The 12,608-nt window shown below is 33.7% G+C and overlaps 1 protein-coding gene across 50 annotated transcripts in view; it reads left to right on the top strand.

The window, feature by feature from the left end:
* Positions 1-12,608, top strand: part of RIMS2 (regulating synaptic membrane exocytosis 2) — a 456,916-nt gene that overhangs the window by 312,051 nt on the left and 132,257 nt on the right. For 35 of the 50 annotated variants that reach the window (XM_040055074.2, XM_040054821.2, XM_040054793.2 and 32 more), the window contains 2 exons: positions 8,346-8,525; positions 9,636-9,745. In XM_040055074.2, the coding sequence (XP_039911008.1) occupies positions 8,346-8,525; positions 9,636-9,745 (290 nt within the window). Of the gene's footprint in view, positions 1-1,511; positions 1,575-6,767; positions 6,840-8,345; positions 8,526-9,635; positions 9,746-10,560; positions 10,594-12,608 lie in introns of all 50 variants that reach the window. The other 15 variants (XM_058419196.1, XM_040054840.2, XM_058419207.1 and 12 more) reach the window with 5 other exon arrangements.

Genomic DNA, 12,608 nt, shown 5'->3' with positions numbered 1-12,608 from the left:
AAGCTCTTACCTAATATACTGGTTAACTGGAGAGACCGGCTTCAGTTTTGAGGATATGGATTATCAGGGAGATTGTAAAAATGTACCTGTCATTCTCCAGATGTATTCTAACTTTTATGGGATTAAATATAAATCTAATTTAAATCTTAATTAGATTAAACTGAAATGACCTTCATCCAGCACTTGATCTGGCTATAAACCACAAAAAAAAAAAAAAAAAAAAAAAAAAGGCACCAGTCCCCATATCATCCAATTGGACATAGAAGAAACAAGGGCAGCTGATTGACAGTCACATTTATTGCACCCCATATGGTCTTCCCACAACTTAATATCCAGGAGATGTGGGATTATTAAATTTGTAAACGCAAGCCCTCAGATTTTGCAGCATGAGAAGTTTGGGGAAAAGGCAGACAAGCGAAAAATACTGCTGTGATTCCCAGGATCAGATTCATGAAAATTCTTGGATTGGTGTATTTAAGTCATTAAAAAGTTTTTCCTTTTGCCTATGGCTAATATTTTAAGTACATATGAATGATTTTTTTCTGTCCAAATTGATAATATAGTGGTCTCTTGATATTTTCTGATAATCCTTGTCTTCTCACTAACTGTCATGTGGAAATTGTTGAATAGAGACAACACAGGGATTCCCTGGCTTTACTCTAGTAAGATCCTGAAAGTATAAAACTCCAGAGATTTAGTTGAAACTCCTTAACCAAAGGATGGATGATTTGTATCTAGTTTTAATATACTGGAGTAGTAGCACATAAGCAGTTTGTCTCCTGATTTCTTAAAGCAGCTTTTTTTGTCCCATTATTTATTTTCTTGATAGTTTTTCTTAAAATAAAATACTTCTATATGTGTTTTTTGTTGTCTTCAACTGATTTGCTGAAGTGGTGCTGCAAATGCTTATGCAGCCCATATTCAGTACCTGGAAGAATAATGCCACTATAAAATTTAATTAGTCTTCATTATTTGATAATTGAAGTGAATTTTCTTCTGCTTCTTACATACCTGTGAGAAACCAACTACACTGTCAAATAGAAAAAAAAAGGATTACAACTGGCAAGGTCATTTATTTGAAGTCAAAAGCAATATTTTAAACTATGAATACATATAATACTATTTTGTCTATGTTTTTTCTCCACAATTACTGTTCTTAAATTATTCCACAGGCTCAATAGCCATTGAAAATATGAAGGCATTTATGTATGAAAAGATAAGGGATGAATGAATCTTTATGAACCTGAAATTTATGGTTTATCTGTTGAAAAGACTAGAGGTGAAATATAATAATTGAATAAGGAAAAAAGCCCGATGATCTTCTTGGTGTTTGGTTTTGAAAAAGTTGGTTTTCTTCATACCTGAAAGAAAACATGAAATGCATAAAATTATTTGAAAACATTTGGAAATCTTCCTATTTTGTTGAAAAGTGGTCATGTCACATGAATTAGAGTGCTAATAGTAATAAATAATTTTTAATAATACTTCTTTATTTTAACTGCATTATAAAGGTGGTACAATGGTGCAAGTTCATGGGCAGATGATATAGTCAATGGTTCAGCTGAAAAATATGGGTAAGTAAAGAGTGTAGTGTTACAGATAAAACTAAAATGTATTTTGGATCTTTATACTAAGAGTTTATTTATAATCGTACCAAATTTATTCCTAATAAATGTATTTTTCTTGATGTCTTTCTTTCTTGACTCAGAACTAAGGCACTTATGTTCTAGTCTTTTTCCCGAGATTAAACTGTTTCATTCAGTTACAAATAGAAAAAGAACATTAATTATGTTGGAACTATTTTTAAAATGTTCTTACTGTTTAGGGCCGCTTTAATGAAAAGGGGCTTTTTTAGTGATATCTGCCTACATTTGCAGTGTTGGAGAAGATGTCTTTGAGACCTAATACTTTTTTTCCTTTTAGAAATAATCCCAGTTCTATCTGTCTAACCTGTCTTCCTTTGTGATTGATGCATAACCCATGCAAAGCACTGTGTGCCTTACAATTTTTAGCTCTTCCCAGCTGTAGATGCTTCTGATCAAGAAAGCACAAAAATTTTTCCTCGCTTTTAGTTTGACTTTAGTGCTTCACCCTCATTTGCTTATTCTCTTGCAAGAATTTTCTTTTTTTTTTTACTTCTTTCCTTTGTGAATGTGAACAGAGAACATAAGAGACAGTTAAATTGAAACTTTAAAAATCTGACAAAACCCAGAATGAATCCATCAGTATTTTAATGTGGGTTTCTCTCTTCTTTAGAGAGGAGGGATTTGTGAGGGTCTTTTGGCTTTTGGCAGACTTGAGGCCGTATAGCTTCTCTAGCTTTTTGAACCACAGTGCCACTGTTCTTTGGCTCCTCATTTTTAAGTGCACATCAAGGGCCATACTTATTACTTCATCCTGGAAACTGCACAAGCATACTTAAAATGAACAACTGCAATGAAATAACTGCATAGCTACAACTCTGGTTGTGGTAGTTTACTATTTAAACATCTGCTGTATTATTGGTTTTTAAAAATGTCACTGAAAAAAAGAGCCAACTATGTATATGTGCTATATAGAAATAAAGTTGTATTTAAGATCTGAGGAAACCACCCCACCCCACAAAATCCATCAAGACCAAGTACTTTTAATATTTTGCATTTAGTACTGCACTTTAAAAAGGAATATTTAAGTACATGCTTAGTTTTAAGCCTGCAACTACTTTGATTGATTAGTCTATAGTCTAGGTGCTCTGCTGAACCACATCTGAACATTCAGGCTCTACTAGGAAATTCTTCTTTTTCATTGTTTCCCTCTCAAGATCCTCTATGCATTGTCTTATATACCACTATACTTCAGTCATGAGATGCATGTTAATTAAAACCCAGGCCTGTTCCTGGTTTTACTCATACATTATGGTATAATATTCAAGTTGAGTGGGTGAAATTTTGTGTTCTGAAATGGGAAAAACTGTGGAATACATTTATAATATAAAGCTGAAAATGTTATATTTTGGAATATTTTCAGTACTTTAATGGAAGTTTAGATTATTATCTGGAGATAATCACTGCAGTAGATTCAGTTATAAAACTGAGCTGTGGTGAAGGAGAGGACAGGATTTCAGCTCTCATCTTTGAGAATTTTGAATTCCCAGGTTTTGAATCCTAATCAGCTTGATCATGATCTTCAGTGAGCCATCTCATGAACATAGAGATGCGTATTTCCGTAGGGTGATTCTTTTATAAGTGTCAGTTGAGGGTCTGTGTTAAAGGTGTTGAAAGTTAGAAGTAGTTGGCAAAATACAAGATACTACATAAGGCAACTGCCTATATAAGAGAAAAGGTACATTGCAAGTATCAGAAGCAATAAAGTAAAAACACTCTACTTTTTTTTACAGATAAAAATTATATGAAATATACATAATTTCAGTCTTAATTGTTCCAGGAGTTACATTACTTATTGGTTTTATTGGTATTTGATTGTAATAGCTAGTACAGACCTCTGACTGCATCCACAGAATCATAAAATCAGTTGGGTTGGATAAAAGATTGCTCCAATTCCCTGTGTGAGGCATGACTTTGCTATTCCTCAGCAAATATATTAATGATGATGCATATATTGGAGAGTAAATGTCACCAGGTATAGATATATATGCTTTCCTTAAGCATTTTTATAATTGCACCTTGCCACGTGTTAGCATGGTTATGTGTGTTGACAACAGTCACCAAATTGACTGCCATGTCCAGATATCTGAGCAAGCTGTGAGATAAATTGCATTTCTGTAGATGCAGCACAACACAGGAGTCTGGAGCACAACATGCCTGGGATCATAGCAAAGCTCCCTGCTTTGTCTGCTTAGCTGAGTTAGTAGAATAGTTCAGACTCCGGCAGGTTGCCTGTCACCGGCATGGAGATACCGGCAGTTATCCCATGTACCACAGGGTAATATGCACGTGACTAGATCATATCAGTGTATGGATGGATGTGTGCGTGTGTGTGTGTGTGTGTATATATATATATATAAAAAAACCCCATGTATTAAAACCACTATAGAATATTACAGCAACCAAAATATCTTGCTTTACTTTTTTTTTAAACCAGAGCACATAAAAGCTTAAAGTTCTTGTCTTTTATAAACTATAGCAGCATATATTAAGTTCCTTTATGATTATAGATGAGTTATTTGCTGAGATATACTGTCACCAGTTTTTCTGGAGATTTGACAGTGTACTGCTCCTTCCCATTTTCCAGTGCAGTATTTATGACTCAAATTAAAGTTTTTTTGTACTAGAAATCTCATTTGTTTCTAGGCATGCTTATCTATGTTATGCTAACAGAGGTTCTTGTGTCTGTGACTAAACAGCAAAGTTCCTATAGCTAGTAGAAGAATAACATGTCCAAGGATTGAAATACAGCAGCCATCCACAGACACTGACAGGTATTGCCCTTGTATATTCGCTGAAGTTTGAAATTATGATTTTAGCTTAGAAAGTGTGTTGTTGTGTTTTTCTTGTTCTGTTCAGTGTTTCTAGATGAAAAAGATGCACTAGGAGCTGAATTGTAGTGTACTGTAGTCCTACAACAGTTCTATTTTTATTTATTCAGTTTTTTGTTACAAGAAAAATCTAATGCTAAAATGGTGATTGGCATGATGGCATCATTTGTACAGAGTAAAAGAATTTAACATGGACTTTTAAATAAATTGTTTTCAGTCATTTTGGGGAAAAAACAAGTTCTATTTTTTTTGTAAGCTGTACAATTGCTTACTGTTGAAAAATGTTAATCTTTCATAAAGATTTCTCTATCCATAAATTTAGGTCAATGACTACAATAATTTGTTGAAAAATCTTTTTTTGTTAAGAAAAGTAACAAATCTGAAAAATTAAAAATCAGGAAGTCTTAATTAGTGCATTGGGAAAAGAGTTCACATTTGAAATTTGCAGTAAGTATATGTATAAATGGAGATAAATATTTTTATTTTATTTTATTTTATTTTATTTTATAATAAAATAAAATACAATAAACATTTATTTAGGTACTACAGCAACTAGAGTTTACAGTGGTACCTAAATGATATTAGATTCTAGTTCTAATAGTTGATGGGTTTGGAATAAGAAGTTGGAGTGTGAATACTCACAGAGCTTTCTATGCAGTGACTTACAGAGAGCTCAGACAGTCTCACAGCAATTGGCTTGCTTGGTTTAGAAGCAAACACTGCTGTACCTTTTCCTCAGAGTAAAGAAGAGTTATGCTTACAAGTCTTGCAGACTTTGGCAAGGAGATTAGCCATCTACCATGCCTGTCTTCCCTAGCAAAAGTAGAAGGATGCTACAATAGGCAGTACTAGATGGAGGAGGACATTATTTGTATTTTCATAATTGTATTTTCATTAACTGTATTTTCATAATGAAAAGTCTGTTAACAAAGGTAAACAGAGCTAGTGTACATTAAAATATTATATGGATGCTGAATAGTTTAACTAAGACTACCATATTTCTTTCCCTCTTTAAAAATGAGTAATTAATTTGTAATGAGAAAAGAAGAAAGTTTCATCTAGATAATTTGTAAGCATAAGTCTTTAAGAATGATATCTGAAAAGTTAGAAACTTCCATTTTTAATTTTACTTCCTCCCATAATTATGGTTGGATCATCTAGTACATGTGTTCACTGTTAAAATTATAAAAGAATAAGTTAAGATGAGGACCAGATAGTAAAACTATATTTTGAATTGCTCTTTATATATGTATGATGTAAAACCACAAAGTGAAGCTTTCAAGTGGAAGACTGTCCCCTTGAAATAGCTTTCCCTTTGCTGTAGTGGTTAGTGAGAGGATTTCAGCCTGTAGCCTGGAACCTGAGAGTGACAATCAGTTTAACCTCAGGACTAAGCTTAGTCTTCAGTCTACAAAACCACATTGCCACAGTTTCAAAGGCTTACTGCCAAAATCCACCCTCTCCTTCACTTCGGGGAACTCCTGGTTGTTTTTCCGCTTGAAGTAAATGCCCACTGGAGATTGTAGCAAACTGTATACTAGTCACTGAGTATGGAATTTTTGAGACCTTTATCAGTTAGCATGATGGTTAGCTACAGTTGCTGCTTGATGTTCTGCAGAACATAAAACCTGCTCACTAAGTTATTAGTATTGATCCCTATGGTAAAAATGCCTCCTTCCTCCTAATCAAGGAAGAGGTCAGACCCCTAGTATCTTAAAAACTACTTTTTATACCTATAGAGCTGAAGAGAATGAGGCCTTAAAAGCAACAAATGGGAGCCTTAACCTCTCATGAAGTCTTTATGAGAAGCATGTGGTTGCCACTCACCTGTTCCTCTATGTGTCCTACTGGCTGTTGGAAGGAGAGAGAAATAGAGTATGGAATGATACCATATTCCATATTGCCCAGTCCCTGCTGCTGGGTGCTCCACTAGTCCTCTACTTACTGACAGAAGAAATGCTAACAGACCCAAAAAATCTCTGTGAGCTCATTAATATTCTCAAATATGGGGATAAACAAGATAAGGGGGTTTTTAATTTATTTATTTATTTGTTTGTTTGTTTATTTATTTATTTATTTATTTTAATTTTTTTGGATTTAGGAATGCTTTTTCTCCGAATTTATTCCCATAGTTGCAGAATATATTCTGTGGTCATTTTTTGCTATCATGCAGATGGGTGACATTTTTTTCACCTTTCATAAAACTGAAACTTCTCTTAAACAGTTACTTAAACTAAACAACATTCCTGTCAAAGTTAAGGTTTTATTTCTCTGTCTATCAACATTGTAAAAGAAGCGAGACAGTGGATGTTTTTGCTGATGAAGCTTCACATTCAGAAACAGAACTGATAGAAGAAGAAGTGAGGTAATCTTGTTGTGGTTTTGTGCCAGGCTTATTGTACTTTTCCTACAATCTTTAGTGCCTCAGCTTATAATTACCATTTATGTGTCTCACTGTGGTGTGTTTGCTTGTTAGGAGCTTATAGATGTAGGTTCATGATCTATAGTATTCTTCTGAATCTGTCTGTGGCAAGTCCTTTGTATGCTCTAGGAATCCAATTATGACCTCATGGAAGGCCTGAAAAGACTGCTTTTAATAAATATTTTATAAATGCATTCAGCAAAGTCAGCCACTATACTCTTTTGCAATGCTTTTAGAAATGAAATGATGTTACTAACATAAAAGTCTTCATAATAAGGCTGTGGTATGTCACTCTCCTTTTTGATACTAATTAAAATTTGACTTCTTGTTACACTTAATCACCATCAAGCCACTCATTGTATTAACTGACTTCATTGTAAAATGCATGACTTCGCTCTAGGAAAAGTCCTGAAGGGTACACATTCCCCATTTGTATTCTGTATCTGTTCAGTTACTCAAGGAGAGCTGGGAGGAGTGTGATTTTAATAAATAGCTCCATTAGGGTATGGATTTTACTTTTTATGTTGCCTTGATTTAATATACTAGAGGATATTGCTAGAAATATTACTCCTTGTAAACAGATCAGATACATTGGGAAAAAAGGTGGGGCTTGATTAATTTCTGAAAGTAATGGCCTGATTAATTGCCTAAGATAGTAGAAGAGAGCACTGCTTGATCAAGAAATTCTCTTTTACTCAGTCTAATTTCTTCCCATTACATCTCTGACCATAACTTTTTCAACTGCTGTTTTGGTACAGTTCTATAGACTATGGGTTAAAATAATTTTTTTAATTACACACCAATACATTTCTAGTTGTTGGAACCTCTGCAAGTACTAATGATATAGATTTTCATCTGATTACAGTCTGAGCACCACATATGAATCTATCACTGTAGCCTACCTTGTATATAACAGAGTCTGTCCCCAAGTCTAGTAACAGCTGACAGTACTACATGGTAATTATAACATCTACATTGTGGACTTTCCTGCAAGCAAGAGTGCTACCTCTAGAGAGAATGCAATCTGTAAAAAATCTGTAAAAATCTATTTATATGAGGAATAATGCACACTTAAACTGTACAATTAATGAGTTCTTAGCTTTATTAAGACTTAATATTATGTCAGTTACTCTTTTATTCCCAGGTTGATATATTAATTGACAAAATAACAATATTTTGACCCCAAAATTGTCAGGAAACAGACTATTGCATGGATAGTCATTACTGAGACATTGGAAACATTTCAGCCCATTTATCAAGAGTATGGAGCAAGTCAAATCATACGTGTTAAAAAAGCTATCTGTTATCAAGAAGTTTTCTCAGAAAATTTATTCCCTCTAAAAGTGTATACCATAAAATGATTTGCTCCAAACCAGTATCATTCAGCATATTTTATAATTAACAGAAAAGTCAAAGTTCAACTGAGCTGCTTTTTGACTAACATTACAGGAATTGTGAAGCAGCAGATAGACAGCCATATCAAAGATCCAGATCAACAGAGCAACGTCCTGTGCTAGAGCGGACCAACTCCCGCTCCCGATCCACAGAGCGTCCTGACTCAAACCTCATCAGGTCGATGCCTTCATTAATGACTGGAAGATCTGCCCCTCCTTCACCTGCCTTACCGAGGTGAAACAGACAAATCAATCAGACTAAACCCCTTCTGCCCCACCAGCTCACCATTTTATTTTCCCAGTAGCTAATTGGTATGGCCTCATCCTTAGCTGATCACTAGCAGCAATAGATACTAACCCTTTCAGTGTGAACACACTATTTATATCCTACTCTGGATATAATGGTGTGGCTACCATTGCAAATTGCTTGCTAACAGTATTTAACTATGTTTGATTATGATTTCTCATTTGTCAGGAATCCTGGATGGTTTCCACATAAAGCACCTCATAACTATCATATTCTTCTCTTACAGAATGAGAAATTATTTGTGTTCATCAGACATTGCGTATGGAACAACCATCATAACATCAAATGAAACTATTTTTTTTTAAAAAAAGTTTCTTTAGATGCACTGTACTAACTTTGTCTATTACATATCATTTTAACCACCATTTTCTCTGACTACATTTTACTGTGCCATAGTCTGTACTGTTCCTGTTTGAGTACCCCTGATTGATATTTTGAGGATTTCTATACATTATTCTTAGCTTAAACAAACATAATACTATAAAAAGATGAGCACATTTTGGTCTAGATCATGTTCAGAAAACCCTCGCTTTATTTTAGAACTGCAGAATACATTCTTTTGTTTTCTGAAAGTTAAGAGTTAGTACAATCAAATGCCCAGTGAGAATTGAGTCAAATATCGTTGTCTTTCCTCAGTTCATTACTCTGTTTAGACAAATTCACATAATCTCACTGCAACTCAAAGGTAATTTAAGAAAATGCAAGCTGAGTAAAGATAATTGAATTTGACTAGTGAATAAATTTATGTGTACGTGGCTATTATTATCCATATGCACATGAATATGCACATATTTTCTGGCTTGACTGTGTGAAAAAGCATCTTATGGAAGCATCCTCAGCCTTAATTTGGCTTCCTTTTAATAGAGAGATTTCTCTTTTTAATCAGGTCTTTTTCTGAAAAGAGATAATAGTTTCACTCTGGGATTGCAAGAGTCCCAAATGAAGTAAAGTCTACTTAGTCATGTTATCATCTCTTGATGATGCTTAAGAATGAATTTAGCATTTAATGGGTATGATTTGTTTTGATATGTCTCATAGGTCACATCCTCGAACTGGGTCTGTCCAGACAAGTCCATCAAGTACTCCAGTAGTAGGGCGAAGGGGCAGGCAGTTACCGCAGCTCCCACCAAAGGGGACGTTGGAGAGAAGTAAGTGGATGGTTTTCTCCCTAATGACATTACCAAATTGTCCATGAAGGTAGATTATATTTATTATTTTTCTTTTGCCATTACAGTTGAAATTTCTTGAGTTTTTGTGTACAGAGTTGGGATTTGGTAACGGTGTTGCATTTTCTACAGTGTTTTCTTCTACTATATTTTAATATCTACAATACTCTTGGCGGACATGAATAATCAGCAGCGTAATGCACACCAGACAAGGTGGACTATTAATGATCCTGTTCCTTTTGAACTCAGTAGGTGTTTTGTCATTGACTTCAACAGGCACAGGAAAAGATCTTTAGTATGTTGTCTAGTGACAAAATTCTGGCTTTTTTGGAAGTCAGGAACCTAGCTGATTACTTGTGGGCTGACATGGAGTCTATTACAGATTGCTAGTATAAAACCTCTGCATCTTGAAACAGGAAGAGCAAGAAGACAGGTAATGATCTTTAAAATAAGAAACGTCAGATATTTCATGATTCACGTTTTACTGGTACTGTAATTGTGCTTATCTTTAATGTCTATCAAAAGCACTAGTTGATTGAAATATTTTCCAAAATGTTTAGAAACAGAGGTATATAAATGCATTTTGACAGCAAATACACTTTCACCCTTCTATTTCTAGTAACTAGATGTGCCATGCAAAGTTAGTCTAAATGGCCATATACACTCCTTTTTTAAAATCCTTCTTAGCATGTATGCTATATCTTTTTAAAAACTTATGTTGTTTTTAACCCCTGTGCTTTGGTTCCTTTTTTTGTTTGTTTTTTGTTTGTTTGTTTCATTTTTGTGACTTTCCGTAGACAATGGAGACAAGGAGATAGAATCTTATGAAGGTCTGTACATAAAGAAGGGCTTGTTTTTCACCTGAAAGTCTTTTTTTCAGAGGCTGTATAGGGAAAAACAAACCCAACTGCAATTGATGTTACTTGATTTCGCAGACAATAGTCAAAATTATTGTCATAATGATTTAGTCTTTATTTTTAGACCTGTGGCTCATACATTTTACAGGATTCTACATGAAAAAAAGAAAATATAAATAATACTATCTAAATATGACTGTCATTAGAAAAGTACCTAGACATGTACCCATTTTTAAAAACCTAGAATTAACCTATGGCAAATAAGAGCAGTACAGCAGTTATGTATGTATATTTCCAGGATTAGCAGATATTTAGGCAAATGTTTAAATATAAGCATTGGAGGTATTTGATATGTTTTGTCAGCCATACATTTAATAAGAATAATTTTTTTTTTGCAAATATTTTATAGAGTGAAAAATTTGATGAATTAGTAGGTAATTTCCAAATAATATGGGAAAAATGATTGAATTGAGATAGTATTTCAAAAAGTTATAGTATTTTTGCTTAAAATGAAATCCCCTTGTATTTTGGGTATTAAAACCATTTAATTTACTTAATAGCAAGCCACAAGATATCAATTGCAGTCCTTGGCTGTACCACTGAGGGTCTTTATGTAGTATTGCTGTGTTCGTCTCATCAGACTTTTTAATATAGTATTTCCAATGTTTACAGTATTTATTTCCATTTTGGAAACAAAACTTCATGAAAAGAAAACTCTTGTTTTATATTAATTTCTTTGTCATTTTATGTGTTGTGAATTGCTTATATGAAGTACAGTCTAGATATTCCAGGAAATAACCACATCTAATCACATGATGTTTGCTGTCATTGCTGCATATACTTGTATGTTTCACCACTCTTCCCTGCTCTTTGCTTGGTATATCTGTTTCAATGGTGAGCTCCTTAGAGCAGCAATTGTGAAGTATAACTTCTTGTATATACAGTATATTTTTACTTTGTTTGATTGGAGAGGGCAGCAGTCTTATTATTTTCATCATAGGTTCTGTAGAGAGAAATGTAATAAATACAATAAAATAATTATTTTTTATAGGAGTGCTAGAATTTTTTCTTCTGGTAAGTACTTCTGGGACTTGAGGAGGTCTCTTTTTACTCAAAAACTGAGCAATATTTTCCTTTTACTTTGTCTTTTGAAAGAAGTAGTCTTTTGGAAAATCTGGGTTATGGAAAATTGCCACATCCATGCATTTTGATGTTCTAATATACAATCAAAGCATCATAAGTGACTCAAGATACAGTAACTAGACACATTTCATATTGAATTTACACATATAAAGATGGCAAACACTCGTAAATACCCAATCCGTAGATACAGTTTTCATAGTGCATTCTATGTAATTTTCTGTCGTGAATTAAGAGCTGATATTCTAATACCAGTAGAGTTCTTCTGTGAGGCTTTTTCTGGTCTTCTTTAGGATTTTCTGATAATTTTCTTTAAACAGAGCAATAATTTTCTTTAAAAAGGATGGTGCTCTGCCAGAACACCAGATTACCTAACTTCATTCAGTGACAGAATATAATTAAGATTAATAGCAGTCCTTTTACTGTGGAGAATTGAATTTTACAGAAAGTTATTTTAAGCAAATGAAGTACCAGTTACAAAAACGGAAATTTAATAGCACTGGAAACACTGACTATCATAGAAGGAGTTTATGTTAGTATTTATCAAATGTAGCATCAATTAAGCCTGAAAGTTCTGTTGGTATTTGAGTACGTTTCAATGCCTTTTTTTAAGCCTCAGTGACAATCAAAATTTTTGTGTTGTTGGGAAGGTGATATGACCATACCAAAAAATGTTGTCACAGAGTAGTCCTCTCTGCTGTTACAGAACACATACTTGTTTCAAATGAGAGAGGTGTTTCTATGTTGCATAGAAATGTGCTGTGAAGATTAAAATTTCTGTATTTTGAAATCAAGGATTTTGATGTTGACTAGATTAAGTTAAAATCAAACTAAAAAGAGTTAATAAA

This window comes from Hirundo rustica, chromosome 1 (genome assembly GCF_015227805.2).
Source record: "Hirundo rustica isolate bHirRus1 chromosome 1, bHirRus1.pri.v3, whole genome shotgun sequence".
In the NCBI taxonomy this organism is placed as follows: Eukaryota; Metazoa; Chordata; class Aves; order Passeriformes; family Hirundinidae; genus Hirundo; species Hirundo rustica.
Note: the sequence above shows the minus strand (reverse complement) of the source record. Positions and strands in the feature narration are given on the sequence as shown.